Source organism: Vipera berus (genome assembly GCF_964194415.1).
Source record: "Vipera berus genome assembly, chromosome: Z".
Classification (NCBI taxonomy): Eukaryota; Metazoa; Chordata; class Lepidosauria; order Squamata; family Viperidae; genus Vipera; species Vipera berus.
The window spans coordinates 20,950,617-20,977,961 of NC_138205.1; the positions used below are offsets into that span (position 1 = coordinate 20,950,617).

Consider the following 27,345-nt stretch of genomic DNA (forward strand, 5'->3'; position numbering starts at 1 on the left):
TTCCCCATTGACTTTGCTTGTCAGGTCACAAAAGGTGACCACATGACCCTGGGACACTGCAACCAGTCATAAAGATGAATTGATTGCCAAGTGTCTGAACTGGTTGCCAAGCGTCTGAATTTTGATCATGTGACCATGGGGCTGCTTCAGTGGTTGTAAGTGTGGAAAAACAGTCACTTTTTTTCAGTGCCGTTGTAAATTTGAACCGTCACTAAATGAACTGTTGTAAATCAAGGTCTACCTGTACTAAACAATTTGTTCTCTCACCTCACCTCCACCTCCTCCTCTTTTAAAATTGGGACTTGCCAAACCATGCCATTAATGTAATTTATTTTCTGCATTTGGGCACTAGGGTTTAATTTGTTTTTAATTTCTGTATTTTGGTATTTATGTCCCTGTTCACCGCCCTGAGTCCTTCGGGAGAAGGGCGGTATACAAATCAAATCAAATAAATAAATAAATAAAATTTAAGATGAGTGAGATGGCTCTATAACTTTTGAGAGAAGTGTGATAACGGAGAGAGCTCGGGCAAAAACTGGTAATTAAAAGATTAAATGTGACATTTTGTAAATTTGGGCGCACAGAATAATCAGGGAGACAGCGCGAGGTAAGGAAACCGCGCTGGGCAAAAGCAGTACTCCGTAACCATAACAACGAACAAAGACAGAACACCCAATGAGCGAGGGGGAGAAGTAGGAGGAGCCTGCGCCAGGGCCGATAACAAGCGCAACGGAAGCTGCCGCTTTTCATGGCTTCGTCCGATGAAAGGGCCCATTCTATTGGCTTGTCGTAGAGGCAACCTCCCTCCCCCCTCGGCCTCTCTTAAAGTGGCAGCGCGCGAGGCAGGGGCGGAAAAGGCGGGGCGGGGCGGGGGAGGGAAAGTCATATGATAAGGAAGTGATTTTTCCCCCTGTTGTTCATTTTAAAGGACGTCTTTTTTTTTAAAAAAGCCCTCACGTGATCTGATCCGGCTGTTCAAACGGAGGGGGAGAAAGGCCGGGTAAGTTTGCAGAAGGGGAACGTTGCATTGAATTCGAAGGGCAATTTTGCACGTGCTAAGTGAAAGGGTTCCCCCTCCCCGAGTTCATTCTAATGGGTCATCCCGGGAGGGGGGAGGGGGGTGGGGTGGGGGCTATGGCTGAATTATTATTATACCTGGTTAAGCCTTCCAAGAATCATGACTGGACAGTTGGTAGCTTTTGAAAGAGCCTTCCTGCCCTCCCCGTTCTCTTTCCACCCGCTATTTCTTCTTTCCGAAAGAGGCCCGAGAGTCTAATTATTATTATTATTATTATTATTATTATTATTATTATTATTATTATTATTATTATTATTATTATTATTAATTATTATTATTATTATTAAAGGGGGTGGGGTGGGGTGTAAATGTAGTTCTTTGGGACCATTTCTGACAACAACCCTGTGGAGCAGGCACTATGGTTAAGAGCGTTTCTCCCCCCCCCCTTTCTTCGAAAGAAGCAAGCGTGGGTAGAAAACGGATCTGCTGGGAGATAAGCAGGGATTTGTGGTAGGTTGGTAAAGGATTCCTGAGGTTCAGTTGCAAAATGAAGGCATCCGGGGCAAAGGAATTGGCTCCTGGTCCCACTGTTGAAGTGAAGTTTAGGATAGAATACTGCATCCAGTTATGGTCACCACGATGTAAAAGATGTCGAGGCTCTAGAAAGAGTACAGAGAAGAGCAACAAAGAGGATCAGGGGACTGGAGGCTAAAACATATAGGGAACGGCTGCTGGGATTGGGTATGTGTAGTTTAATGAAGAGAAGGGTGAGGGGTAACATGATAGCAGTGTTCCAATATCTCAGGGGTTGCCACAAAGAAGAGGGAGTTTATTCTCCAAAGCGCCCGAAGGCAGGACAAGAAGCAACGGATGGAAAATAGTCAAGGAGAGAAGCAACCTAGAACTAAGGAGAAACTTCCTGACAGTTAGAACAATTAACCAGTGGAACAACCTGCCTCCAGAAGCGATGAATGCTCCAACACTGGAAGTTTTTAAGAAGAGACTGGCCAGCCACTTGCCTGAAATGGTATAAGGTTTCCTGCCTGAGCAGGGGGTTAGACTAGATGACCTCCAAGGTCCCTTCCAACTTATTATTATTATTATTATTATTATTATTATTATTATTATTATTATTATTATTATTATTGCTGTGAGTTCAGGTACCTTCCTTGTCTGGTTCTTAACTGATCGGTGCCTTTAATTGTAGTAGCCCCGAAGGCGCTTTTTCAAGAGGCAACTGGACTTCCTTGTTTTTCTTTGAAGATGTTTTATCTGAACGGAACAGAACAGAATAAGAGAGTTGGAAGGGACCTTGGAGGTCTTCTCGTCCAGGGATTTTCAACCTTTTCACAGATTGTACCACTTTTAGGATATGGCAATATTCAAGTACCACCAGTCGCCAAGCAAGGTGCCAAAAACTTGATGACCAAAAAAAAAGGGAAAAAGCGATAAAAGTACTGGTAGTCCTTGACTTACAACAGTTCGCTTAGTGACTGTTCAAAGTTTCAACGGCACTGAAAAAAGTGACTAATGACCATTTTTCACACTTACGACCGTTGCAACATCCCCAGGATCATGTGATTTACATTCAGATTGTTGGCAACTACGTAATTCATATTTATGATGGGTCACATTGTCCCAGGGTCATGTGATCCCCTTTTGCAACCTTCTGACAAGCAAAGTCAGTGGAGAAACCAGATTCACTTACCGGTAATAGTCGGGTTGCTAATTTAACAACTGCGGTAGTTCACTTAACAGATGTGGCCAGAAAAGTCATAAAATGGGGCAAAACTCATTTAACACCCCTCTTCCTTTTATATCTTCTCTCCACCCTCCTCCTTTTATATCCTCTCTTCTCTCCCCCTTCTTTTATATCCTTTCTCTCCCCCTTTTATATCCTTTCTTCTCCCCTTTTTATATCCTCTCTTCTCTCCCCCTTTTATATCCTCCCCTTTTATATCTTCTTTCCCCCCTCCTTTTATATCCTTTCTCTCCCCTCCTTTTATATCCTCTCTTGTCTCCCCCCTTTTATTTCCTTTCTTCTGTTCCCCTTTTTATATCTTCTGCCCCCCCTTCTTTTATATCCTCTCTTTTCTCCCCTTTTATATCTCTTCTCCCCCCTTTTTATATCTCCTCTTCTTTTATATCCTCTCTTCTCTCTCTCCCTTCTTTTATATCATCTCCTCTCTCCCCCTTTTTAGTGTACCTCCAGTTGACTGCTCTCCTCAAGTCTGCGCTTCTCCGTCTCTCTTTCTCCGTCCCCTTTTCTTTCCCCCTCTCCCCGTTGTCTTTTTTTTTCTCTCCCTCTCCCGCCAAAACCTGCTCCTTTTATAGCCTCTCCTCTCTCTCCCCCCTCCTCCTTTTCTCTTCCAGGTGCGCTGGAAGCGCTGATCAGCTGGAGCTGCGTGCGCCAATCCTGGGCTCTCAGCAGAACCCAGACAACACCTCAAGCAGCTCAAGCTGAATCTCTGCCCAAAGACTACGTGTGGCTGCCTGCCACCCCCAAGGCTCTCGCCGATCAGCTGGAGCTGCGCGCGCCAATCCTGGGCTCTCCGCAGAACCCAGGCAGCACCTCAAGCAGCTCCACCTGACTTTCCCACAAGCCTGTACGGTGCTGCCGCTGCTTCACCTCATCCACTTTTACACTTTTTTAACACTTTTTTTACAGTGCTTTTCAACCCGTCGTACATGTACCACCTGCCAGGTGCCAACGTACCACCAGTGGTACGCGTACCACCGGTTGAAAAGCCCTGTTCTAGTCCAACCCCCTGCTCAGGCAGGAAACATTTCAGACAAATGGTTGTCCAGTCTCTTCTTAAAAACTTCCAGTGTTGGAGCATTCACAACTTCTGGAGGCAGGTTGTTGCACTGATTAATTGTTTTAACTGGTGTGGTTCTAACTGATGTTTTGCACAGAGCTGAAGAAGCTTCTTGGATGAGAAGCAATACATCTTCAAAGAACAACAAGAAAGTCCAGGTGCCTCTTGAAAAAGCACCTTTGGGACAACCATGACCTGGATGACTGAAAATCTCCATAGACTTTTAATAGTAGCATTTAATTTTACACCATGCTTCAGCTGATTGATTGTTTGATGAAAATTTGTAGGGCTCCCCACTCGCATTCGGTGACTGGGCGGCTTACAAAAATTGATAGGCCTTGTTTCTCTCTCTCTCTCTCTCTCTCTCTCTCTCTCTCTCTCTCTCTCTCTCTCTCTCTCTCTCTCTCTCTCTCTCTCTCATGGATCCTGTTCTCCTGTAATTATACAGTTTTTGTAGACCCTCTACAAAAACTAAAGTTTGTCCCCCCTGCAATTATACATTTCTTTTTTTTTCATTACAGTGGACTTTTCTTATTCCCGGCCATGGGATCCCACCAGCAACCTTATGCTGATACAGCTCCAATTTTCACCCAGGCAGATGATACTGAAGGTGAAGGAAAAGATGATCCTCAGCCAGGGCACATAGGGGAAGAAGAAGTACGGGCCCTGACAGGGATATCCTCTCAACATGCAGGCCTTATTGTGGGCGTACTCTTTTTTATTAATCTACTGAACTACATGGATCGCTTCACTGTGGCCGGTAAGCACAATGGGATGGTCGCTGAAATTCTTCCAGCTTCTTTTTGAACTGATGACATGGGTGAAGGTGTATAACTTTTAAAGCAAAGGTAAATAGATTCTTCCCCCATTTGTTCCTGGCTTTGGTTAGAATACGATCATGGATGAAATGGGTGAAAATACTGTGTTTTATCTCCTCACCCGAAGCTCTATTTCTTTTGCCTTGTTTCAGGTGTTCTTCCTGACATTGAGGGTTTTTTTGCTATTGGTGATAGCAAATCAGGACTGCTACAGACAGGTGAGGACTGGCACAATAGGCCTTGGTTGTCTTTTCTGTCCCCTCTTGCAACCCTTTACTGTACACAGTTAGGGCATATGGAACAGAGGTCAAACATAAAACATTTTTTTTTGTCTTTCCTAACAGTTTTTATTAGCAGCTACATGGTACTGGCGCCTATTTTTGGTTACCTGGGTGATCGTTACAATCGCAAATACCTGATGTGTATAGGAATCTTCTTCTGGTCTATTGTGACTCTAGGGAGCAGCTTCACCCCCAAGGAGGTATTTATCTTTTTTTAAAAAATCCCATTTATATCCCGCCTTTCTCCAAAGACTCAGGGTGGCTTACAATCTAAAGCACAAATCAATGTGCTTAGCAATAGCCTTCATTCTATGTATATGCCTGCTTATTAGCCCCCCCCCCAAGCGGCATTATTACAAAGTCAGCTTATTGCCCCCAACAATCTGGGTCCTCATTTTACCTACCTCGGAAGGATGGAAGGCTGAGTCAACCTTGAGCCTGGTGGGACTCGAACCTGTACTGGTATGGAAAAGGGGACGCCTGGTAAATTAAAATTACAGGTATGGAGAAATTGAATTGAATGTATATATTGCCTTCTCCAGAAATGTGGCATTTTCAAGCGATGCAGAATTTTCTAGTAGGCTTAGCGATGAGGGATTCCATACAGTCGAATACATGAAATGTCGTAGCAGATGATAAAAGGAGTATTAACCCTCTGGCTGTTGCTGTTTTCATGCAGCTGTATTTCTTGCTCTCTTTTAATCAGACCTCAACTTCCCCAAAGTTAGCAAGAAAGCTTTCTAAGTTTCCCTATTTTATGGCTGAAGGAATTTTTGTTTTAGATAAGCAGTAAACAACTAAATGAAATCTGAACAGAGCAACTCATAGCTCACAAGCAAAACTTTCAAGGTTCCTTTGGAGCAGACATGTCAAACACAAGGCCCGGGGGCCGGATCCGGCCCGCGAAGTGGTTTCATGTGGCCCACGAAGCCATCCTGGAAACAGGGAACGGCCCCCACTGCCTTGGCCCTGGCCCAGAAACTCTCCTCCTGCCAGAGACCCTCAGATCTGTCCCACTCCTGCCCAGGCCCCCATAGGCACCCTTGATGCGAACGATGTAGAGCTGGCCATGCCCACCCAGTAGGCCATACACAGTCTAGCCACGCCCACCCAGTAGGCCACGCCCACCCTGGCCATACCCACCCGGCCCCCTGAGGGCAACCGCAATGCTGATGCGGCCCTCAATGAAATTGAGTTTGACACCCCTGCTTTGGAGGGTGTTCTAGACTTGAGGGTGTCTGCTTCTCTATTGTTCATGTACTGTTTTGTTTTGTTTTATCTCCTCTTCAGTACTTCTGGATGTTGCTACTTACACGAGGCCTAGTGGGTGTGGGAGAGGCTAGCTATTCAACTATTGCCCCCACCATTATTGCTGACCTGTACTTGGGTGACCGGAGATCCCGCATGCTTAGCATCTTCTACTTTGCTATACCTGTGGGCAGGTGGGAACATCCTGTGCTCTGTATTTTGGAGGGAGGGTGAAAAGATGGGTTTCTAACTCGAGATCTTGTGTCGAAAGTGAAAAACTTAACATTACATTCTAGAGCTTGCATAGCCATATCTTGAAAGACTAATTGGGACTTCAGCTGATAAAAGTGCTAACTAGCTTTGGTGGAAGTTGGAAAACCTGCCAGATTATAGATTTGAATGCTCTCCTGATTTACTTCTACAGTGGACTGGGCTATATCGTAGGATCCAAAGTGAAAGATGTGGCTGATGACTGGCACTGGGCCTTGCGGGTAAGCAGAATTTATAGCTTACCTTAGTCAATATTTGTTGCTGTACATCTAGGTTAAAGCTCTTTTTTAAATCTTAATTCTCAAAACTTCTTTTTACCCCAAGTTAGATAGCAGTCTTTCACATATATTTTTTTTCTCTTTTTTCGAACGTTTCAAATTGGATTTTTAAAATTATGTTCCCCACAGGTGACCCCAGGTTTGGGAGCATTAGCTTTGATATTATTGATAACTGTAGTGCGTGAGCCACCTCGAGGAGCTGTGGAGACCCGCACTGATGCCCCTCTTCATTACACTTCATGGACAACTGATTTGAGAGCCCTGATCCACAAGTGAGTCATGTGACAGAAAGAGATCTTGCTTCTCCATTTTTCCCCCCTGAATTGTCTTCTAGCCCTCGTTTTAATAGTTCCGGTTCAGTTCAAAATACTCATAGTAAATGACAGTAAGAAACAAGCTTTTATTTCGTAAACTGCAGGGTAGCCAGAAGTGACATGAAATTTTGCCCCTCCAAGCGAAAGGGCTAGTGGAGAGGACTGGATCACCGACATTCCTCTGGGAGACCACTTGGTTTGGATGCTTTTGAAAAAAAAGAGCTCAATGCTCAGTATGAAAATTCATAGGGCTGACAGAAAACAGCAGATTGCCATGCTCCACTGGTGGTCTTGGTAGGAGACGTCTACAAAAAGGTCTGGCCAAGGAATAGGCATCCGTGTGTAGGTATAATAGAGAGTTGGACTTCTTCTTTTTGTAGCTACCAGGGAAATGCTGACTACTTCCTTGTAGTGGTGAAGGTGCTGGCCTAGGAGACTGTTAGTTTAAGGCCTCCCTTAGCCATGAAAAGCCTGCTAGGTGATTTTAGGCCAGTCACTCGGATCAGCTCCTCTCACAGGGGTGTTTTGGAGTAAAGAGGCAGGAGCAAAAGATACGTTCACTACCTTGAGTTATACATAAAAATATGCAAAATATAAATATAAAATATAAAAATATAAAAGAGCCTTGGTGGAGCAGTGGGCTAATGCCTCCTTAAGTAACACCAGCTGCCTGCAATTAGTGCAGGTTCGCATTGCACCAGGCTCAAGGTTGACTCAGCCTTCCATCCTTCCGAGGTAGGTAAAATGAGGACCCAGATTGTTGGGGGCAATAAGCTGACTTTGTAATAATGCCGCTTGGGGGGTGTATGAAAGCCCTAATAAGCAGGCATATACATAGAATGAAGGCTACTGCTAAGCACGTTGATTTGAGCTTAAAAATTGTAAGCCGCCCTGAGTCTTCAGAGAAGGGCGGGATATAAATGGGAAGGAATAAATAAATAAATAAATAAATAAATAAATAAATAAATAAATAAATAAATAAATAAATAAATAAATAAATAAATAAATAAATAAATAAGAAATTTTTTTGCAGGATAGTATGTTTGATGTTTCATTTATCAGCATGAAGGGTAAACAGACTGTTAGCAGATTTGTGATTTTGTTCAAGCCAATCGTGACAGACACCATTGCCAAAGAAGTTGCAAGAGATGTTGGGCGTGACGTAGAGTATCGACTTGAGTTCTAACAGACCTGATCAGTTCTCTCTGTAAGCCATGAAATGTACCCCTAAATCCTCTGCAATGAAACTAGGAGAGCAGGTCAACATGGAAATTGTTCTTTCAAAAAAGACTTCAAAATGTTCTTGCCTTAGTCCTTTTGTTTATAGTTTAAAGCAGACATGTCAAACACAAGGCCCGGGGCCCAGATCCGGCCCGCGAAGTGGTTTCATGTGGCCCACGAAGCCATCCTGGAAAGAGTGAGGGAACGGCCCCCACTGCCTTGGCCCTGGCCCAGAGACCCTCCTCCTGCCAGAGACCCTCAGATCTGTCCCACTCCTGCCCAGGCCCCCATAGGCACCCTTGATGCGAACGATGTAGAGCTGGCCACGCCCACCCAGTAGGCCATACGCACTGTAGCCACGCCCACCCAGCAGGCCATGCCCACCCTGGCCATACCCACCCGGCCCCCATGTGGGCAACCGCAATGCTGATGCGGCCCTCAATGAAATTGAGTTTGACACCCCTGGTTTAAAGCCTTGGGTTAAATGTCACCAGCCGGCTAGTTTTCTAAGAAATGAGCTATGTTAATACATCTGCTGAACTAAGTTTGTTTAACCATGATATGTAAATAAAGCACAGTTGACCGGATCACTAAAAGAAGCCATATTTTGGCTTAGCAGTTCGAGATTTATTCAGTAACTAACTAAACTTAATAAACTGACTTTAAAAACCCTGGTATAGGAGGAAGCAACTGGGTTCATAGTGTTCTTTTAAATAGCCTAATAATACAGCACTTGGATGGAGGTGGGGGTTTGTTTGTCTCTAATCTAATGAATTTGTTTAGGTAGCATTGCAGGAGAGACAGAGACAGAGAGATGCCAGAGTCAGAAATGTTAGCGTATAAGTCCTTTGCAGTGAGATAATGCTTCTCAGCCTTGTGCTACTCACATAGCCAGTTGATTACTCACGGCCTAAGACAGTGCTTTCCAAACCTGGGTAAATTACCCCAAATTGGGTAAAATTGATTTCTATTTGGGTAAGGACAGATGAACCAATTACCCATCACAACAGCGACATTTAAATTGACTTAAAATTGCCATTTTTATTAAACTATATTTGGAAAATCTCCCAAAGTATTCCTACGGAGATGAAAATTGATTAAATTACTAGTGATACTTGGTTGAAATAGCATAAATATCATCCAATGATATTGGGGGTTTTTTTGGAGTCCTGCTGCACTGATGTTACCTAGTTGGGCAATGAAATGTCTGCAAGGGAAAAACCAAGCTCAAAGAACACCGGGCACTCCACAATCCAACCCTGAGCTACGTATGTTGTCTTCTACTGATAAAAGATTTTACAATACAGATAGCCCTCTACTATTCATTCAGCAACCATTTCAAATTACGGTGGTGCTGAAGGGACGTCAAACTGGTCCTTGAATTTCAGTAAGACTTGCTAAGTCAGGGGTCTTCAAACTTGGCCCTTTTATGACTTGTGGACTTCGACTCCCAGAATTCCTCAGCCAGCGTGCCTGGCTGAGGAATTCTAGGAGTTGAAGTCCACAAGTCATAAAAGGGCCATAAAAGTCCACAGGTCATAAAAGGACCCCTGTTCTAAGTGGTATTGGGTAATGAAGGAAAAAGTTTGGGAAACACTGGTCTAAGACATATACCATCAGAAAAGTACCATAGATGACCTCTAATACGTGTACAGGTTATGTCTATAGTCATTTTTTGGACAACTTGTGACTCGGTTGTAAATCATTACTTAGGAACACATAGAGGTATTCTGTTTTGATGACAGATCTCTGATGGCTCAGAGCTGTTATTGCTGGCTTCTAGCAATCTAGAAAGCTATAATACATGCTGACATTACTACTTTGTTTTTTTTCTTTCCCCCCTGACTGGCAGCCGTAGCTTTGTGTTGTCATCACTAGGATTCACAGCGGTGGCATTTGTAACAGGCTCTCTAGCATTGTGGGCACCTGCCTTCCTGTACCGCTCACGGTTGGCCGCCGGAAATCTCCCACCTTGCCCTAGTGGTAAGGTTTGTCATGGAGACTCCGACAGGTGAGTTAACACCGGGAGCTGTCTTGTGTCTCGATTTCTAGTTTATTTTATTTTTCTCGGACTCTTTTGGAGGAGCATTATGACAACTCATTTCCGAGTTCTTCTAAAATACTTTGTATGGCTTTTGAAAAGACTAGCAACCCGCTGATTGTTTACTCATTTTGAACCACGTCTGAAGAGCCTCACCAGGCCGTATGTAATTACCTCTGCAGCCTCATCTTTGGTATTATCACTTGTGTGACTGGTGTCCTGGGTGTTACTGCTGGAGTGGAGATTTCAAGACGCTGGCATCGCACCAATCCCCGTGCTGATCCCCTGGTGTGTGCCATTGGACTGCTTGGCTCTGCCCCCTTTCTGTTCCTGGCTGTCGTCTTTGCTCAGCAGAGCATTGTTGCCACTTACGTGAGTTTCTCAAGTTTCTCCTTGATTTTAGTATAAATTGTTGGGGGCACGGGAAAGGGTATTTCTGTGTATGGCACTACATGACAAACAGGATAGCTTTTAAAAGATATAATGAAATGATTTTTTTCCTTCATTCTTCCTTCTAGGTATTTATTTTTATTGGTGAAATCCTCCTTTCCCTCAACTGGGCCATAGTGGCAGACATCCTTCTGGTGAGATCTGGGAAGGGAAAACATGAGCATTGGCTCAACAAATAGGCTCTGAGACTTGGAAATTAATAGCAGGAATGCAGGCCTTTTAAGTAGAAATAGAGAAACAATTAGCAGGAGAATTATAATCATCAGGGTAGTAACTATTTTACCCTACACGTCCACGACCTTTGATAGCTCACGTGACCCGATGTCTGATATTTCTTTCCCTTTTCCCTAGATAATGTTGCAGATAGGTTCCTCACTGTGTCTGTGTTTGTTTAATTGCCTCATACCTCCATAGGAGCAGCAGCACCACCAATCCCACCTAGCCACCTTTCTTGGCTTTTCCCCTTTCTGACAAGAAGTAGCGGGGCTTAGTGGCTCCAAGCCTGTAGAATCGAACTCCCTGTTTGTTGCTTTGTTTTGTTTATTTATTAAATTTATTTGCTACCCATCTTTCCATGGAGCTACTTTGGGTAGCTTAGAACAGGGCTTTTCAACCAGTGGTACGGGTACCACCTGCGGTACGTTGGCACCTGGCAGGTGGTACGCGGCCATCCTAGAAAAGTGGTAGCTGGGGGAGGGGAATGAGCTGAACCGGTGGCAGCACTGCACAAGCCTGAGCGAGAGACGGCTGGAGCTGCAGGGCTGTCAGGGCTCAGCGGAAGCGCCAGGATCAGCGCTTCTTCGGGGCTGTCAGGGCTCAGCGGTAGCACCAGGATCAGTGCCAGGCTCCAGCTTGAGCTCGGCGCTGATCCTGGCGCTTCTGCTGAGCCCAGAAGAAGCGTCGATCAGCTGGAATGTGGCAGCATCTCCAGGGTCTTGTGATTTACATTCAGATGCTTGGCAACTGATTCATATTTATGATGGTCACAGTGTCCCAGGCTCATGTGAAGTGACCAAAACCTGCTGCAACCACCCAGCAGATGGGGGGGGGAATAAAAACCAAATTTCCCCCCACCCCACCCCAGCTGCCAATCCTCAACGGAAATGCTCACAACAATGAAAACCTCGGACAGGAAGAAGAGCGCCACTGGGCGGGCAGGCAGGTGTCTTGCTTGGCTGTGGCTTGAGGGGGGCACTTTTTTCAGTGCCATTGTAACTTCAAACAGTCACTAAGTGAACTGTTGTAAGTTGAGGACTACCTATACTTTATCACTTTTTTTCCTTTTTTTGTCATCAAGTTTTTGACACCTTGCTAGGCGACTGGTGCTACTCGGATGTTGCCATATCCTAAAACGGGTACAATGGCTGAAAAGGTTGAAAAGCCCTGGCTTAGAACAATAAAATGGGGGGAAAAAATATAAAGAATTTTAGCCTTATCCTGCAGTCACTTGATATTTCTTGACAAAGGGTATCAAATGAAAGATCCCCTTTTCTCTTTGCAGTACGTTGTCATCCCTACTCGCCGTTCCACAGCTGAAGCTTTTCAGATTCTGTTCTCCCATCTTCTGGGGGATGCAGGAAGCCCTTATCTTATTGGTTTGGTAAGCATTTGGATATAAGGCTTAGGCTGTCATATTCTGGAGTTGCAGAGCTGATGTTCCTGCCATCTGTTCCACCTCCTATCTCTCTCTCTCTCTCTCTCTCTCTTTCTCTCTCTCTCTCTCTCTCTCTCTCTCTCTCTCTCTCTCTCTCTCTCTCTCCCTCCCTCCCTCCCTCTCTCTCCCTCTCTCTCCCTCTCTCTCCCTCCCTCCCTCCCTCCCTCCCTCCCCTGCCTGGATTCCACATTCTGCTTGTAATTCTTTTTTCAAACTAAAATGTTCCAGCATAGCCATAATTATGCACTGTAGTTTCCCTAAGACTGTAAGATCACTGCAGACGCTGAGCTTTGGAACTGGAATTAATAGATATGGTTAAAGCAGGGCACTTTCATACATGACTGCAAAACTATGGTTTTGTTAGGTTTCATACCCATTTTTGTTTAGAGAGATCTAACAATGTTTCTTTTCCTCAACCTGTGAGAGTTAATTGAAAGCTTGTGGGGAACTACTGTTCCAAATTCATGTTTACTTCTGCTCTGCATGCAATGGGTTGCTGTTGTTCAGATTCAGTAGCTGAATTTCATGAAAAACCAGTGTCCTATTTTCCGTTGCAAAAGAAAAATAAACCGTGGTACGTTGCCTGTTTTGCTATTTACTTCAGGTGGGATGACATAGCAAAAGAGAAGCAGTAAATTAAAGTATCCAGTTCTGAAGGCTTTCCTTTGGAAAATTACCTACTTGATTGCATGATTATTGTTTAATTTTTTTCATAGATTAGTGACCGAATCCAGAGCGAACGCCCCGTTTCATTGCTGTCACAGTTCCGAAGTCTGGAATACGCACTTATGGTCTGCAGCTTTGTGGGCGTTATCGGCGGTGGTTTCTTCCTAGCTACAGCTTGTTTCATTCAGGCAGATCGTAAACGGACGGAACTGTATGCACAAGGTAAAACTTTTTTTCCCCTCTGCCAGCTCCGCAGAGTTGGAATTAATGCCTCAAGGATTCACGATGTGGTCTGAATTCAGAGCTGTGTTACAAAAACAAAACAAAACATGCTGCTTAGTAGAACAGAGGTGTACAACCTTTGGCTTTATTGTATACTACACATAAAGGAGGCAGTGCTAGAAGTGCAAAAATGAGACATCTGTCCTGAAATGTTGGGTGTTTGAGAACATTTTCAGGGGATTGTCACCGGCATTGAACTGTTACTGGAAGCATTCTTGACCTCAGATGTTTCACGGATGCTCCTAAACCAAGTTTCCCTCAAAATCTTTTAAAGCACCGAATCACACGAATAAGTTCCCTTTCTCTTTTTCAGCGCTGACCTGAAGCTTACTTCCCTATTTTATCTACTTTGTCCTTTTCTTTTCCCTCCCCCCCCCTTCTTTCTCTTTGTTTCTTTCTTTCCTTTTTTTCTTAAAAACATTGAAAGAAAGAGGGGAGAAGATAACTCGCCTCAAAGGCTTCTACTTGCAACCGCTGAAGCAGTAGTCCCAGAGCAAGAGTAATGCCGGCGTACTCAGAATTGCTGTACAGATAGTTCTTGACTTATGACCAGAATTTTCTTTGCTAAGCAAGGGGGTTAAGTGAATCATAGCCAATTTCACCACCTTTTTCCCCCCCTCGTGGTTGAGTGAATCATTGCAGTTGTTAATTGAACCATAAGGGACATTAAGCAAATCTGGCTTCCCCACTGGCTTTGTCAGAAGTGGGTTGGGAAGGTCACAAATGGCGATCACATGACCCTTGGGACCCTTATTTATTTCATTTAGTGTATGGCACCCTGGGACCCTCCAACGGCTGTAAATGCCAAGCGCCTGAATTTTGATCATGTGACGATGCTGAGAAGATCGCACGTGTGAGGACCAGTCTTCAGTCTCTTTTTTTTCAGTGCCTTGTGTCAGGTTTGAACAGCTGACTGAATGGTTGTAAGTCGAGGACTACCTGTACATGCCAACATGTAATTGTGAAGGAAATAAGGGAAGTACAGCTAAGACAGGGGTAGGCAACCTCGGCTCTTTTATGACTCATGGACTTCAACTCCCAGAATTCCTGAGTCAGCATAGCTATGCTGGCTCAGGGATTCTGGGAGTTGAAGTCCATGAGTCATAAAAGAGCCGAGGTTGCCTACCCCTGAGCTAAGACAATAGCACTAAGAAAACAGCACTGAAAATTAGGAGGGAGAGCTTAGACGTATGACACACTCTTTTCAAAGTCTTGTCCTCTTTGGACAAGGCCAGTCCCTCTGAAGGCAGACCTTAACATGCTTCTTAACATGCTTCTTTCCTCAATGCAGGTCAGCTGCAAGAGTCTTTGGAAGGGGAGGACCGCATTGTTGTTCCTCAGCATGGGCGATCAACAAAAGTTCCTGTCTCCAGTGTCCTTATCTGAAGTCTCATCTTCGTCCTTTATCGAAACTTGGAACAGATTTGTATTTGGTAGTTGAGTAGACAGAGACAGAGAGACTCTCTTAAAGGCACCAAGGCAGGATTATGGACGACAGGAAATGAAATCACAATTGTTTGCTGTGTATATAGGACTTTTTTATATATATATATAAATCACGAACACTATTCACGTTGCTCAGATGAATGAGGATGAAATGGCAAAAACTCATCTCCTACCTCCTTTTACTTGGAATGGTTTTATTTTTATTTCATTCTTTTTCCCACCCACCCCCTCCACCCCTGCATTGTGAAATTCAAAGCAACCCGTAAAGGGTATACAAAGAAATGGCTGAAAAGATCAGTCTTCAACAGCCTTGGGTTTTAAGAGAAACGGAATCTTTCAGCCCACATCTACGTTTTCATACAAAGTCTTTTATTTGTAGTCTCACTGCCTTCATATATTTTTGCAGAATCCCTGGATGGTATCTCCATTCTTACAGTCCTCTGAAATATCCTGATAGGAGCTGACCATCTAGATGCCCCTTCCTTCCCCCCCCCTCCCTGGAGAAAACCAGTATTTATGACAAGGTCAGTGTTAGGAGGGACCCTTAAAAAAGACGTGTCAGTTATGCTTGACTTGAGAAGCTAAAAAGCTTTGCCCCTGTATTAAGAAGTCATGGTCAACTTCTGAAGTATGAAAACGTGCATGAAAGAACGTTGCATAAACGGTTATAGCCTCAAACTCCGATTTAATATTTTTGTTCCTAGCATTGTTGCTGTTGAACATTGGCATGAAGATGGGCAAGGTTTGGATGATTGATACCTTGTTTTGTACGACCAAGTGTTGTTTACTGCTATGATCCAGGGAGGAACTACCTGTGATGACTAGCTTCATCTCCCTTTCCTATTTTTCAATGCTTACTGTTGTATGTTACTCGCGGTTCTACTGGCATCTGTCTTCTACTCCTGGCATTAAGTGGAGCAGTTCGTTTGTTTCATTTTGAAGTGCTTGTAACGGCGCTAGCTGTATTTTGTCTTTACCTTGAGGAGCAGAAGCTTAACAGGCTTCCTGCGGAGAGATCTGTGAAAGACAGTGGTTGCACTTTAACTATAAATGGGTTTTTATTCATTTGTAATTTCAGTGAATTAGACCCCCTTACAGTCAATTATGGGTTCATTTCAGTATGCTTCAATGTAAAATCAAATGTAGAAAAAGGAGTTGTAATTGAAACTAATTTTTCTTGGCCTGATGCCTTACAAATATTTTGAATTAAGCTCAGCCCCCAGCTGGACTGACTGGTTATTATGGTAGAGCAATAACATTTAAGATCGCTAATACGGCGAGTCTCTTTTCAGCTGATGGGAAAATGTTACAGTCTGCAGCTTGTGTATTTTGGCCTACAGATTTCATTCCTTTTTTAGTTCTGCTGCCTGTATTTCTTCATTCATCTGAAAAAAAAGTGGGCTTTGGCTTGTGCCACAATAAATTAATTCATTTTTGAAACCTTTTGAGGAGCCGTTATTAATTTACATTAGAGGTTTCTTTTCCCTCAGATATCAGAGGTGGGAACATCTTGTTATCAGATTAGACGAGGTAACTTTTTTTTAACAACACGGGATCTGCAAATGCTTCAAGACAAAAACCATATAGAATTTCCTTATCTGATACCAAATCTAAAAATTATACGATTATGTGCTGTCACTGGTTTAGTTTGTAAAGCAGATCTTTGGAGTAAAAAAGCATGATTGGAATACACTATGTGGAGGCGATATCTGCTAAAACTATAGCAGGATGTTGCCTCTCCCTTAGGCAACCCAAATAGAAAACCAAGAGAGATTAGCAACATAGTTTAAGCATTCAATAGCAATAGCACTTAGACTTATATACCGCTTTACAGCCCTCTCTCAGCGCTTTACAGAGTCAGCATATTTCCCCCAACAATCTGGTCCTCATTTTACCAACCTTGGAAGAATGGAAGGCTGAGTCAACCTTGAGCGGGTGAGGATTGTACTGCATTTTAACCATTGTGCTACCAGGGCTCGGGTCCAAAATCGTATCTTCCTTAATGCAGATTTTGGTATAATGTTTGACCTGTTAATCATTTATCACTTTAGAACTTTTTTTTTCAGTTTGGATGCTGTCTTGACCTTCCTTTGATGTCTTTTTGGGCTTTAAAAGTCATTGTTGGTTTTACAGATTAGTAGTTGTGGATGCTGGGTGAATCTTTTACCTGAACCATGATCATCATGGCTTGCTGTTTTGAATTTCAGGTGGGGTGGGAGAAAAGGGAAAAGCCCAGAATGACGTGTAGATAGCTCCTACAAAATGGGTGCAGAAATAGGAGGATACAATTAGTAAGAATGTTTCTGGATTTGCAGTTTGGTGTTAGTAAGAAACAGCGCAGTAGTGCTTCACTCCTGGTAAGTACAACTTTTTTCACTGAACTCACTAAGACATAAAGTCTTATGAAACAGACTCTGCTGTTTGCAGGCTTTACATGCAGTAATTTGAACTGCTTAGCACTTTTCCTGCACTGAACCATTTTTGGATATTTGGGGAGGAGGTGCATGCTGAAAGGTTATTATATATGTAGCATAATACCAAATTAAAAGAAGACAAAGACAACCTTTTTAAGAATTTAAAAAGATGCGATAGAAAATTCTTGGGTCTATTCCATCTTCATAAGAAATGAATGACACTCTTTTTTTAAAAAAAGGTGGATAGTGTGGAGAAAGTCTTATAATTCAAAAATAAGCAATGATAAGAGAATATAATTTTCTTCCTCTGCCTTGGGGGTTTTTCATGCAAAGAACAGACTTACTATGACTACTTTATATACATAAGTAAGGTATATGCATTAATAGAACGTAAGAAGCTGCTTTATATCACATTTACTTTGGCTGTTGTGTGTTGTCTTGATTTTACTGTGTATCAGAAGATTTTTTTGGGGGGGAAATATGTACTATTTTCTCCTCTTCCACTGTCCAAAATGATACATTCCAGGAAATCTACTTAGAATTTAATACTACTGATCATATAAACCTGGCCTTTGTTCTTACAATTATACCTTGATAAAACGGTTTTGGTATTCATGTATAATCTGTCTCTAATGCATTTTGCCTGTATATTCTTTATGGGATAGGTCCCCGTCTGAATATTTTTCAGATAACTTTGCGTCCACTGCTGCTTTTATCATTGCTATCCTATACAGGGAGGTCTAGAATCTTGTTTGAAAAGCTGGTTATTTTGTCCATTCAGTTTAAAATCTTACTTGAAGCAGGAAGAAAAACAAAGAGTTCACAGAACCCATTTCAGGTTTCTGTGGGGAAAAAAAATTCCCTTATTTTCATCGTTTTTTTTTTAAGATGAAAGCTTTATCACTTTTTGATGTTTTAAGTCCACAGAATTTGTTAATTCACAAAAGAGAATACTCTTCTTTAAATATTTTTTTAAAAAATGTATATATTGGCGTCGAGATTTACTTCTATTAAAAAATATCTTTATATCCAAAGTATACTTATCTGTGGAAAAACAAAACTCCTGAGAAAGAAAAAGAGTAGGAGTAGTACATTTCAAATTTTATCACATATAAATGGTTATCTAAGCTTACAAAGTGGGGTGGTTTTTTTGTTTTTTTTTGGGAAAGTACAGTAAAACTTCCCCACCCCTGATAAGTATCTGCCATCTGAATTATGATCAAGTGAGCAATTTAGGACTTCCTAGGAAATTGGTGACTGGGACGAAGTAAGTCTTGAAATCACCCCTTCATGCTGTCTGTATTCCTAAAACTTCTGAATATGGTATTATTTGTGATTCCTCTTGGTTCTCTCCTCTTCCTCCCCACCCCCCACCCCAGTGTCATGCTTTAGTGCCTCTGCCTTTTGACTTCCTGCTGGTGGCTGTAGTACTTCCTTCCTGCCGGAACGATCAAACAGCACATCATCTCTGCTTCAGCAGACAAGCCTCCATCCAGATGTGGAAATAAGAGACCGTAGATGTGAGTTTGCACAAGGGGGAATTGAGAAAGGGTTGGAGTGGGGCGGAACAGCTGCTGCCACAGTTGTGTCCATTACGTTTTTCTCTTGAGACCAAACTGTCATTTCTTGGGACTGTTCTCGAGAAAGCAGTAGAATCTCACAAATTGAAGCTTGCAAAGTGAACTAGGGCTGGGAGGTAAGAAAGTGGAAACAGCAGAGGAAATTAGAAAGCAACATACTACAGGACAGAGTGGGGGGGGGAAGGGGTTGCATTTTTTTCCCCCTGTGTGCTTCCCTACTACTTTCTTTCTGGATACTGTCTTTTTTCCCCCCTACCTTGAGATATCTCATCCGCTTCCTTAATTCTCTTAATCTGGTCACACAGTTCGAAAGTTGGGATATGACAGGCTGTGTTAGTTAAAGGCAGTGCTTTTTTTGTAAAAGAAAAAGGTGCCGGAACTCACACATGTCATACAACCCTCCTTGCCTACCCTACCAAGGTTCCATCTAAAAAAAAGGTGCCGGAACTCCCGTTCTGAGCGTTCTATGACAAAAAAAGCCCTGGTTAAAGGAGAGTTTGAGATAAATTCTGATTCTTCCTAGTTCCCACTAATAAGCCCTTTTTGGAATGCCGATGATAGTCTCAGAATGGACCCCTAAGATTGTTGTTGTTGTTAGCTGCGAAGTTGTGTCCAACTCATCGCGACCCTATGGACAACGTTCCTCCATGCCTTCCTGTCTTCTACCATCTTCTGGAGTCCATTTAAGCTCACGCCTACTGCTTCAGTGACTCCATCCAGCCACCTCATTCTCTGTCGTCCCCTTCTTCTATTGCCCTCGATCTTTCCCAGCATTAGGCTCTTCTCCAGTGAGTCCTTCCTTCTCATTAGGTGGCCAAAGTATTTGAGTTTTAGCTTCAGGATCTGGCCTTCTAAAGAGCAGTCAGGGTTGATCTCCTCTAGGACTAACCGGTTTGATCGCCTTGCAGTCCAAGGGACTCGCAGGAGTCTTCGCCAGCACCATAGTTCAAAGGCCTCAATTCTTTGGCGCTCGCCCTAAGATTATAGCTGTCCTTATCTGATGCCAGAGCTGCAGTCAAGTGCATTAAAAGCCTGAGGGTTGAACAGGTGTTTTAAAGTACAGCACTGTGTGGAGTAACAGCGCTCTCTACTTTGGATGTCTCCTGTCCCCACTACCCTTCCTTTTCTCAATTCCAAATACTGAGCTCTCTCCCTCTTGATTAGATTGCCTGTGCTGCTTTTAAAATTTCCTCCCAGGTAAGGCTATCTGATCTTGCAGCTGCAAGGCTGTAACAGCAATCTCTCCCACGACAGCCACAGAACTCTGCAAGACTTGATTTTGCAGGCACCCAGATCCGGTGTTGGTTCAGTGTTACTGATGTGACTCATCTCTGTGCCCTCTGCTGTTCCCATACTTTTTTTTTAATGTTGAAATGAATAGGGAGGATAGAGATCCCTTCTAAACAAATAAGAAGCTCTGGCTTCTTCCCGATTTTTTTTTTTTTAATCTATGTGAGGTAGGTCAGAATATCTGCAAGGCACAGTTATTTTAGCATAACTCAATAATAAGTTTTAGTCTTTCCCCGGAGGCTGTTTCTTTGCCTGTATCTGGCTGACATGCATCTTGCAAACCTCAAGGTATTTTATCTCCCTTCCCTCTTTTGCTTGCTCTTGTCTGTCTCCCTCAGGGTCAGATTCCTGACACCCTACATCCTCTGCATCCTGTTGTCTTCCAGTTGCGTTGGACATTTGGCTACATGTAGTCCTCAACTTATAACCACAACTGAGCTCGAAGTTTCTGTTGTCAAGTGGGTTTTGCCCCATTTTACAACTTTTCCCGCCACCTTTGTTAAGTGAGTCACTGCAGTTGTTAACTTAGTAGCACGGTTGTTAAGTGAGTCTGGCTTCCCCAATTGACTTTGCTTGTCAGAAGGTCGCAAGAGGGGATCACATGATATCGAGACGCTGCAACCCTCTTAAATACGAATCGGTTGCCAAGTCCTGAATTATTGATGGCGTGTTCACGGAGATGCTGCAGTGGGTCACAAGTGTGAAAAACAGTCATAAGTCACTTTTTCCGGCGCTGTTGTAACTTTGAACAGTCACTACACGAACTGTTCTAAGTCGAGGACTACCTGAATTGCTGTTCCCACCAGCCGGGGTTAATTTAGAGGATGTCAGATTTTAGAAAGCTAAAAATTACCTGGGATTTTGTTAGGAGCTTCTACCTTTCGAGCTTTTTATTTTGACCCCAAATATTGCACCAGTTCATTGTGTCAGGGAGTACTAATTCAATAGCAGAGCACGCAAAAGACTTCAGAGTCCATCCTTCGTTTCTCCATTAGAAAATATTTGACGCTTGATGATGCCAAAAATTCTAGAGAATAAGAGCAATCAAATGGAGGAACCAAGTATTTAGGAGCTTGTTTCTAAATTCTGGTTAGGTCTAACCAAATCTAAGCAATTTTGACCGTCCATACCAGTACCTGACCTTTAGCATGAGTTCATACAATGTAAATTTAAAACCTAGCAATTGCCTTTTTCTGAACATAGTTAAAAGCATGGTTAAGCGTAATTTTAATATATGTTTTATGGTTTAGTAAGTTGTGCGAACTCACCTTGGAATGTCTGCCCTATGGATTGTGTGCTTTTCCCATCGTAATGTGTTGCGGCCACTAAATCAGCCTTCCCACCACCACGTGTTCCCTAAAGGTATTAGGTATCCAGTTCCCAGAACAATGAACCAGCCTAGGCAGAAGAAGAGAGCCAGTGGCATTAGTGATTAAGGCAATGTTTTTCATTGTTGACAACTTTAAAATGTTTGGACTTCAATTCCCAGAATCCCCTAGCCAACCACATTGGATTAAGCTATTAAACATGAACCTCTCTTCTAGTTCCTTTTCACCCTAAAAATTCCGTGGGCTTGTAAGCCGCCCTGAGTCTTCGGAGAAGGGCGGGATATAAATGGAATAAAAATAAAAATAAAAATAAATAAAAATAGAACGTAAAGAAAGGAAATACCATAGACATCATCTAGTCAAGACCTTTTCGATTGTTTAAGCCATGAAATCTATTTAAAAAACTAACTTTCTTTTACTTCTAAGAATTCTGATCTTCAGCCCCTTCAAAAAAAAGGTCTAAAACTTGATTTCTTTAAATTTTTTTCTTTGTCCCTTCTCACAAAATCCTTCAAAGCTTTAACAAGCCTTTTTTGTAAATCCAGTGTAGGAAAATTATCCAGGTGACTCTCTTGGTTTCTTGTTTGTATATCTATTTTAATTATTAAGATATAAGCCAATTTCTTTTGTATGTCCAGTATAACATCTTTTTCCATGTCATTCTTGGAGCCTGTCATTTTCAAGTTCACGATGAAATCATTTTCAGTCATGTCCGGTAAAGCTTGTTGCTTTTCTATAACATCTTTTAAACACAGTCCATCTATAGAGACAGAGGTTCTTAAAATTAACTTCTGGGTCCATTCTTCACAAATATGTCCAGTGTTAGAGTATTTTGTTTCATTCCGTGTTTGTAAGTCAGGTTTGGGTGGTGGTGAATTGGAATCTTTAGTTCCTTCTGGTTTCCTCTAATGTCCAATTTTAAGTCTTACCTCTTTTTTTTAAGAATTCAAAAGAAAAGCAACCAAACCCTTATGTATTTGTGACTTTCTAAAATCAAATTTTTATCACTTTTATAGGTGTGTGTGTGTGTGTATGTGTGTGATTAAAGATTTGATTTATATACCATGGTACCTTGGTACTCAACTGCTTTGAAACTCTTTGAATTTGTTACTCATCGCAATCTGACACGAAAATTTTGTCCCGATACTCATTGTTTGGTTTGTATTCAACACACAAGCTACTGTAGAACTTGTCGCTGTCAGCTGTCTTGTGACTCACTACATTATTCCTTATGGGAAAAATTTGTTTGGTACTCATCGCACCTCCCAGAATCAATTAATGATACGTACCGAGGTATATTGTACGTGTGTGTGTGTGTGTGTGTGTGTGTGTGTGTGTGTTATATATATATATATATGGGATATTTCTCAAGCAATTTCCGAGAGTGATTAGAAAACGAAATATCCTTTTCTATCCAAACCTGGTGTCCTTTCAATGGTGCCGATTGCAGATTGAGCAAGATAGCGACTCCTTCGTCTCCCAGAGCTCAAACCTACTGGAGACTGCTGCCTTATGGTCTTTGTAAGATGATTTCAAGCCTTCTCTTTCTTTGGAGAGGTTTCAGAGGGTATTCACGAACTTTTCATTCCCCTGCAGTTATTGGCTCTGCTTTCCGTGGAGCCGTCTTCAGTCCGTCATTTCTTCCCCAGAAGCCCTTTCTTACCTACCCAGATGCGAAGCTTTCCATTTGCCTTGAAATTTATCTCGTCGTTTTGCTATCCCTGCTGTCTGTGTCATTTGCAATTTCATACTAACTCCTCTTCCAAGACATTTAGAAATAACCTTGAAGAGCAGAGACGTGCTGTAAGCCACTGAATGCTTCCCTTAGATTCCATACAGAGCTATGGATATACAGTTGTTTGACCCATTTGTTCATCCAGCTCTGTTTCCATTTAATGTTAGCGTAATGCAATCACATTTTGTCATTTTCTCTACTAGAAGCTCATCGAAGTTTGTTGTCGAATGCTTTGCTGAAGCCAAGGTTTGCTACGTCCACTGCATTCTTGTGTTCAATTACACTGGTCATTCCATCAGAGGAGAAGAAGAAGAGCAGACTGGTTTGATTTGTCAGATAAACTACGCTGTTCCCTGCCAAGCGATGCATTCTTTTCCAAATTTTTTAAAACTGCTTAATATAAAATAGCAGTCACCATTTTTCAAGACAATACTCTTCTACTGGGAGATGGTTGCAAAAGAAAATGGAGGGGAGAATGCATGCACACACGGGCACTCACACTTGCAATTCCTGGGTAAATGATAGAACTGAAGTCTTAACTAAAGTTCTTGAGAAAGAATGGAGAAAACGTCTTGTCTGGCAAACAACCCCGTGAAAACCCCTTGTCCTTGACCAAGTTGTATTAGCCCATCCACAAAGAGAGATTTTGAGGACGTTTGCTTTTTTAGTGACTGTTGTATGCTTTGCTTCCTTCCGTGAAATGTCAGTGGAATACATGAGGTTATTTAGGTAGCTTCCCACTTCTGTATATGTGTGTATCTGGAGGTGAGAATAATTATTTCTCAGCGAATTTCCCTGGAGGAGAATTCCTTAATGTGGTAACGCTTCCTACTGGTAATTGTGCTTATTAGCTACAGTGCAAATCTAGACCTGAATACCTATCATTTCTTACTGAAAACCGCATGCAACATTTGTTTTTGCGATCACCCCATCGTTGGGCTCTCCTCCATTTTAAAGATACTCTGTTTTCAAAACTATTCCTTTAGAGCAGACATGTCAAACACAAGGCCCCGGGGGCCGGATCCGGCCCGCGAAGTGGTTTCATGTGGCCCACGAAGCCATCCTGGAAACAGTGAAGGAACGGCCCCCACTCCCTTGGCCCTGGCCCAGAGACCCTCCTTCCGCCAGAGACCCTCAGATCTGTCCCACTCCTGCCCAGGCCCCCATAGGCACCCTTGATGCCAACGATGTAGAGCTGGCCACGCCCACCCAGTAGGCCATAGGCACTCTAGCCACGCCCACCCTGGCCATACCCACCTGGCCCCCCCAAGGGCAACCACAATGCTGATGCGGCCCTCAATGATATTGAGTTTGACACCCCTGCTTTAGAGATACATTCTGCTGCAGAAAAATAACTGCTCTTTACAGTATTGTGTACAGTATTGTGGCTATATTAGACTGTTTCAGTTGGAAAGCCACCGCCTCACTCATTCTCCCCTTTCACTGCACCTGGTTATGTGGTCTCCCTTATCTGCTGTAGATGTTGTGGGGAGCTCTATGATCTTTCAGTGATGGTGAAGTATTGAGCTTTTAAAGACAGCCACCACCACCCCTTCCCAGTGTTGACTTCCTCCTGCGAAGATGAATCGCTGCCGAGCAATGTTGCACGCTCTCAAAGACCCATTTGCAGTTCCCGCTGTGGTGAGGCATATTACAGATTGGTGCAGCCTGACCCGTCACAACTTCACATAGCCTTCAGAGTCTTTGGGACTCAGCTCCCGGAGCCTCTCCACGTCTTCTTAGTCAAATATGCAGATGGCAAAAATTAAAGGTAGTCCTTGACTTACCACCGTCATTGAGCCTGGCAATTATGGTTATAATTTGTGACGGTTGTAAAATTGGTTACAGGACTGGGCCCATTTTTTTTTTACCACATTTCTTGCAGCGATCGTTAAGCAAACACCATGGTTGTTCAGTCAACTCATTGTTTGCTGTGGGACAATTTTGGCCAGAAACCAGAAGTAAATGCTGGTTTCTGGCAAAAATGTGATAAACTGCAGTTGTGTACTACAGGGCAGTGCAAAAAGCCATAAATAGGGGCTGCTTGCTGAGCGCAAAAAAATGCAATCACATGACTGGAGGGGGGGGTTGATGTCAAAACTTTGGAAACGGGTCAGAAGTCCCTTTTGAGGGGTCCGTCATAACTCTGAATGGTCGCTAAGTGACTGGTTTAAATTCAAAGACATCCCATACTAAATACTGCATATAGGAATGAAGTAGACTCGCTGCTTTAAATTTTCTTTAATTGCAGTCGTATTGCAATGTTGCTTTGATTGATTATTATAGAGTGCATTTGTCCTAGCATGCCCCACGGAAATCATGGTCGGGACCAAACATTGCGTGCTTTTAGATTTTAGCGCTGCTCTGAGGAAGATCATGTGGTTAGAAATACTTACCTAACGCTAGCCCTTTGAAGGAAATTAGGGAAGTATCTGTACCATTTGCCTAAGAATCATGCAGGGGAGGAATAATTTATGCCAGCACTTTGAAAATTATACCTTTCTCTGCTCAATTAATGCTTCTACTGGCCTTTGCTTATAAATACCCAGGAGTCTGGGACTGATACTTAATAGGGTTATGCAGTGCTTCAGATTCAAAAGCAAAAAGAAAAAAGAAGCAGCTTTGAAATGCATAGGCTGGTCATGTAGCACTAGTCTAAATCTCCTCAAATCAGCTGCATCTTCTCCTCAGATTGTGTGATTTTCCACCGTAACTACAACTCACACTTGGGAAGACATAGATTTGGTTTAAGAAGTGGCAGACAGATGTTATGTGAATGCTGTGTGATGCTCTGAAGCCTCTTTTTGTCTTTGAATATAGAACACCACATCCAGCTTGCGTGCTTCTTACTCATCTGCAACTCAGTGCCTTAATTATTACAGAATTATGGGATTTTAACTTAAAATGTGAAGACTTGATTTATTCTAACATTATCTGGGTAAAAATTCCAGTTTACCTTCTGTTGAAAATTGGCCAGAGATTTTCCACGTTTTGAGAGAAGAAATACCAAAACAATAGAATGTCCGAAAGTTCTTAACATATCTTTTGAAAAATAATTCCTCAAAGAAGCATTGTCCTTCTTCCTTTCTCTTCTCTCAAAATCCATATGGTCCACTAATTTTGCATCAGTATCTCATCCTCTTCCCTCAAAATTCATATGGTCCACTAATTTTGCATCAGTATCTCATCCTCTGAAGGCTGCATGTTCCCAAATATGTTAAGAACGTATCTGCCCATCTTGCAATTAATTTGCACTGGATTTAATGAGTGAAAAGTTTCTGCATTGCAATGATACGTTGGAATCGTAAACTTAACAAAACAAGCTAAGTTTAGCCCACATGCTAAGCCCCTCTCCCCAACTGAAACTAACCAAAATGCCATACTGTACAAATACTATTTCTCTGATCTGGTTACATCATGTGAATTCAGTCTTCAGCTTCTTCCATACCACCTTGCATAAAGCAAGAGTATGAAAGGCCACCCTTCTGTAGTGGCCAGGCGAGTTTGGTCTAGTGCAGGGGTAGGCAACCTTGGCTCTTTTATGACTCGTGGACTTCAACTCCCAGAATTCCTGAGCCACCATAGCTGGCTGAGGAATTCTGGGAGTTGAAGTCCACGAGTCATAAAAGAGCCAAGGTTGCCTACCCTTGGTCTAGTGGTTAGGGCACCAGTCTAGAAACCAGCAGACCGTGAGTTCCAGTCTTAGGCATGAAAGCTGATTGGGTGACTTTGGGCTAGTCCCTCTCCACCCAACAAGGTTGTTGTTGGGGAAAATAGGAGTAGTAGTATTATGTGTGTTTACCACCTTGAGCTGTTTATTAAAACAATAAAGGGGAAGGAAGGACTATCAGCTTCCCTCAAAAAGCCTATGCTGTATCTTCTATCCTTAGGCACCCTTCCTTTTTAACTCCTTTTTTTGTTGTTTTTTGTTTCTACTTAACTGCTGCAAATTCCAAATGCTGTCCAAACTAAAATTCAGAATAAGGAATTATTACATAGACTGAATGCCAAAGGATATTGTATAAGAGAGAGAAATGTTTTTATTTGCCTTACCATCTTAACCCTAATTTGGTTATTTTTCGCAGGGCTGTCGATATGTTCCACTAGCCTGCTCAATGCTCTATTTCACTCTGGATTCTGCTGCCATCCCAAGTCTACAATCTCTACTGTCAGTTTGCAGGTGGCATGGATA

At 42.7% G+C, this 27,345-nt stretch overlaps 1 protein-coding gene across 3 annotated transcripts; it reads left to right on the top strand.

Moving 5' to 3' along the window:
• The first annotated feature begins 928 nt into the window (after positions 1 to 928).
• Positions 929 to 27,345, top strand: LOC308678000 (protein spinster homolog 1-like). Of its 3 annotated transcripts, none has more exons than XM_081344775.1 (15): positions 929 to 1,000; positions 4,359 to 4,597; positions 4,808 to 4,873; positions 5,000 to 5,136; positions 6,227 to 6,378; positions 6,609 to 6,675; positions 6,862 to 7,004; positions 10,120 to 10,278; positions 10,491 to 10,680; positions 10,827 to 10,892; positions 12,260 to 12,358; positions 13,129 to 13,300; positions 14,652 to 15,330; positions 18,600 to 18,740; positions 27,239 to 27,345. In XM_081344775.1, exons 2-13 carry the CDS (start codon positions 4,381 to 4,383, stop codon positions 14,744 to 14,746), a joined length of 1,563 nt encoding a protein of 520 aa, XP_081200901.1. In that variant the 5' UTR covers positions 929 to 1,000; positions 4,359 to 4,380; the 3' UTR covers positions 14,747 to 15,330; positions 18,600 to 18,740; positions 27,239 to 27,345. The 3 variants fall into 3 exon arrangements, with proteins under 3 accessions (XP_081200901.1, XP_081200902.1, XP_081200903.1); XM_081344777.1 differs by having other exon boundaries at positions 991 to 1,000; positions 4,432 to 4,597; XM_081344776.1 differs by lacking the exons at positions 18,600 to 18,740; positions 27,239 to 27,345 and having other exon boundaries at positions 14,652 to 16,217.

Bases quoted from the DNA above. Each gene is read 5' to 3' on its own strand.
- LOC308678000 (XM_081344775.1), top strand. From the start codon at position 4,381: ATGGGATCCCACCAGCAACCTTATGCTGATACAGCTCCAATTTTCACC. The intron at 5,137-6,226 runs GTATTTATCTTT...TCTCCTCTTCAG, and splicing joins GCAGCTTCACCCCCAAGGAG to TACTTCTGGATGTTGCTACT. The intron at 12,359-13,128 runs GTAAGCATTTGG...TTTTTTTCATAG, and splicing joins GCCCTTATCTTATTGGTTTG to ATTAGTGACCGAATCCAGAG.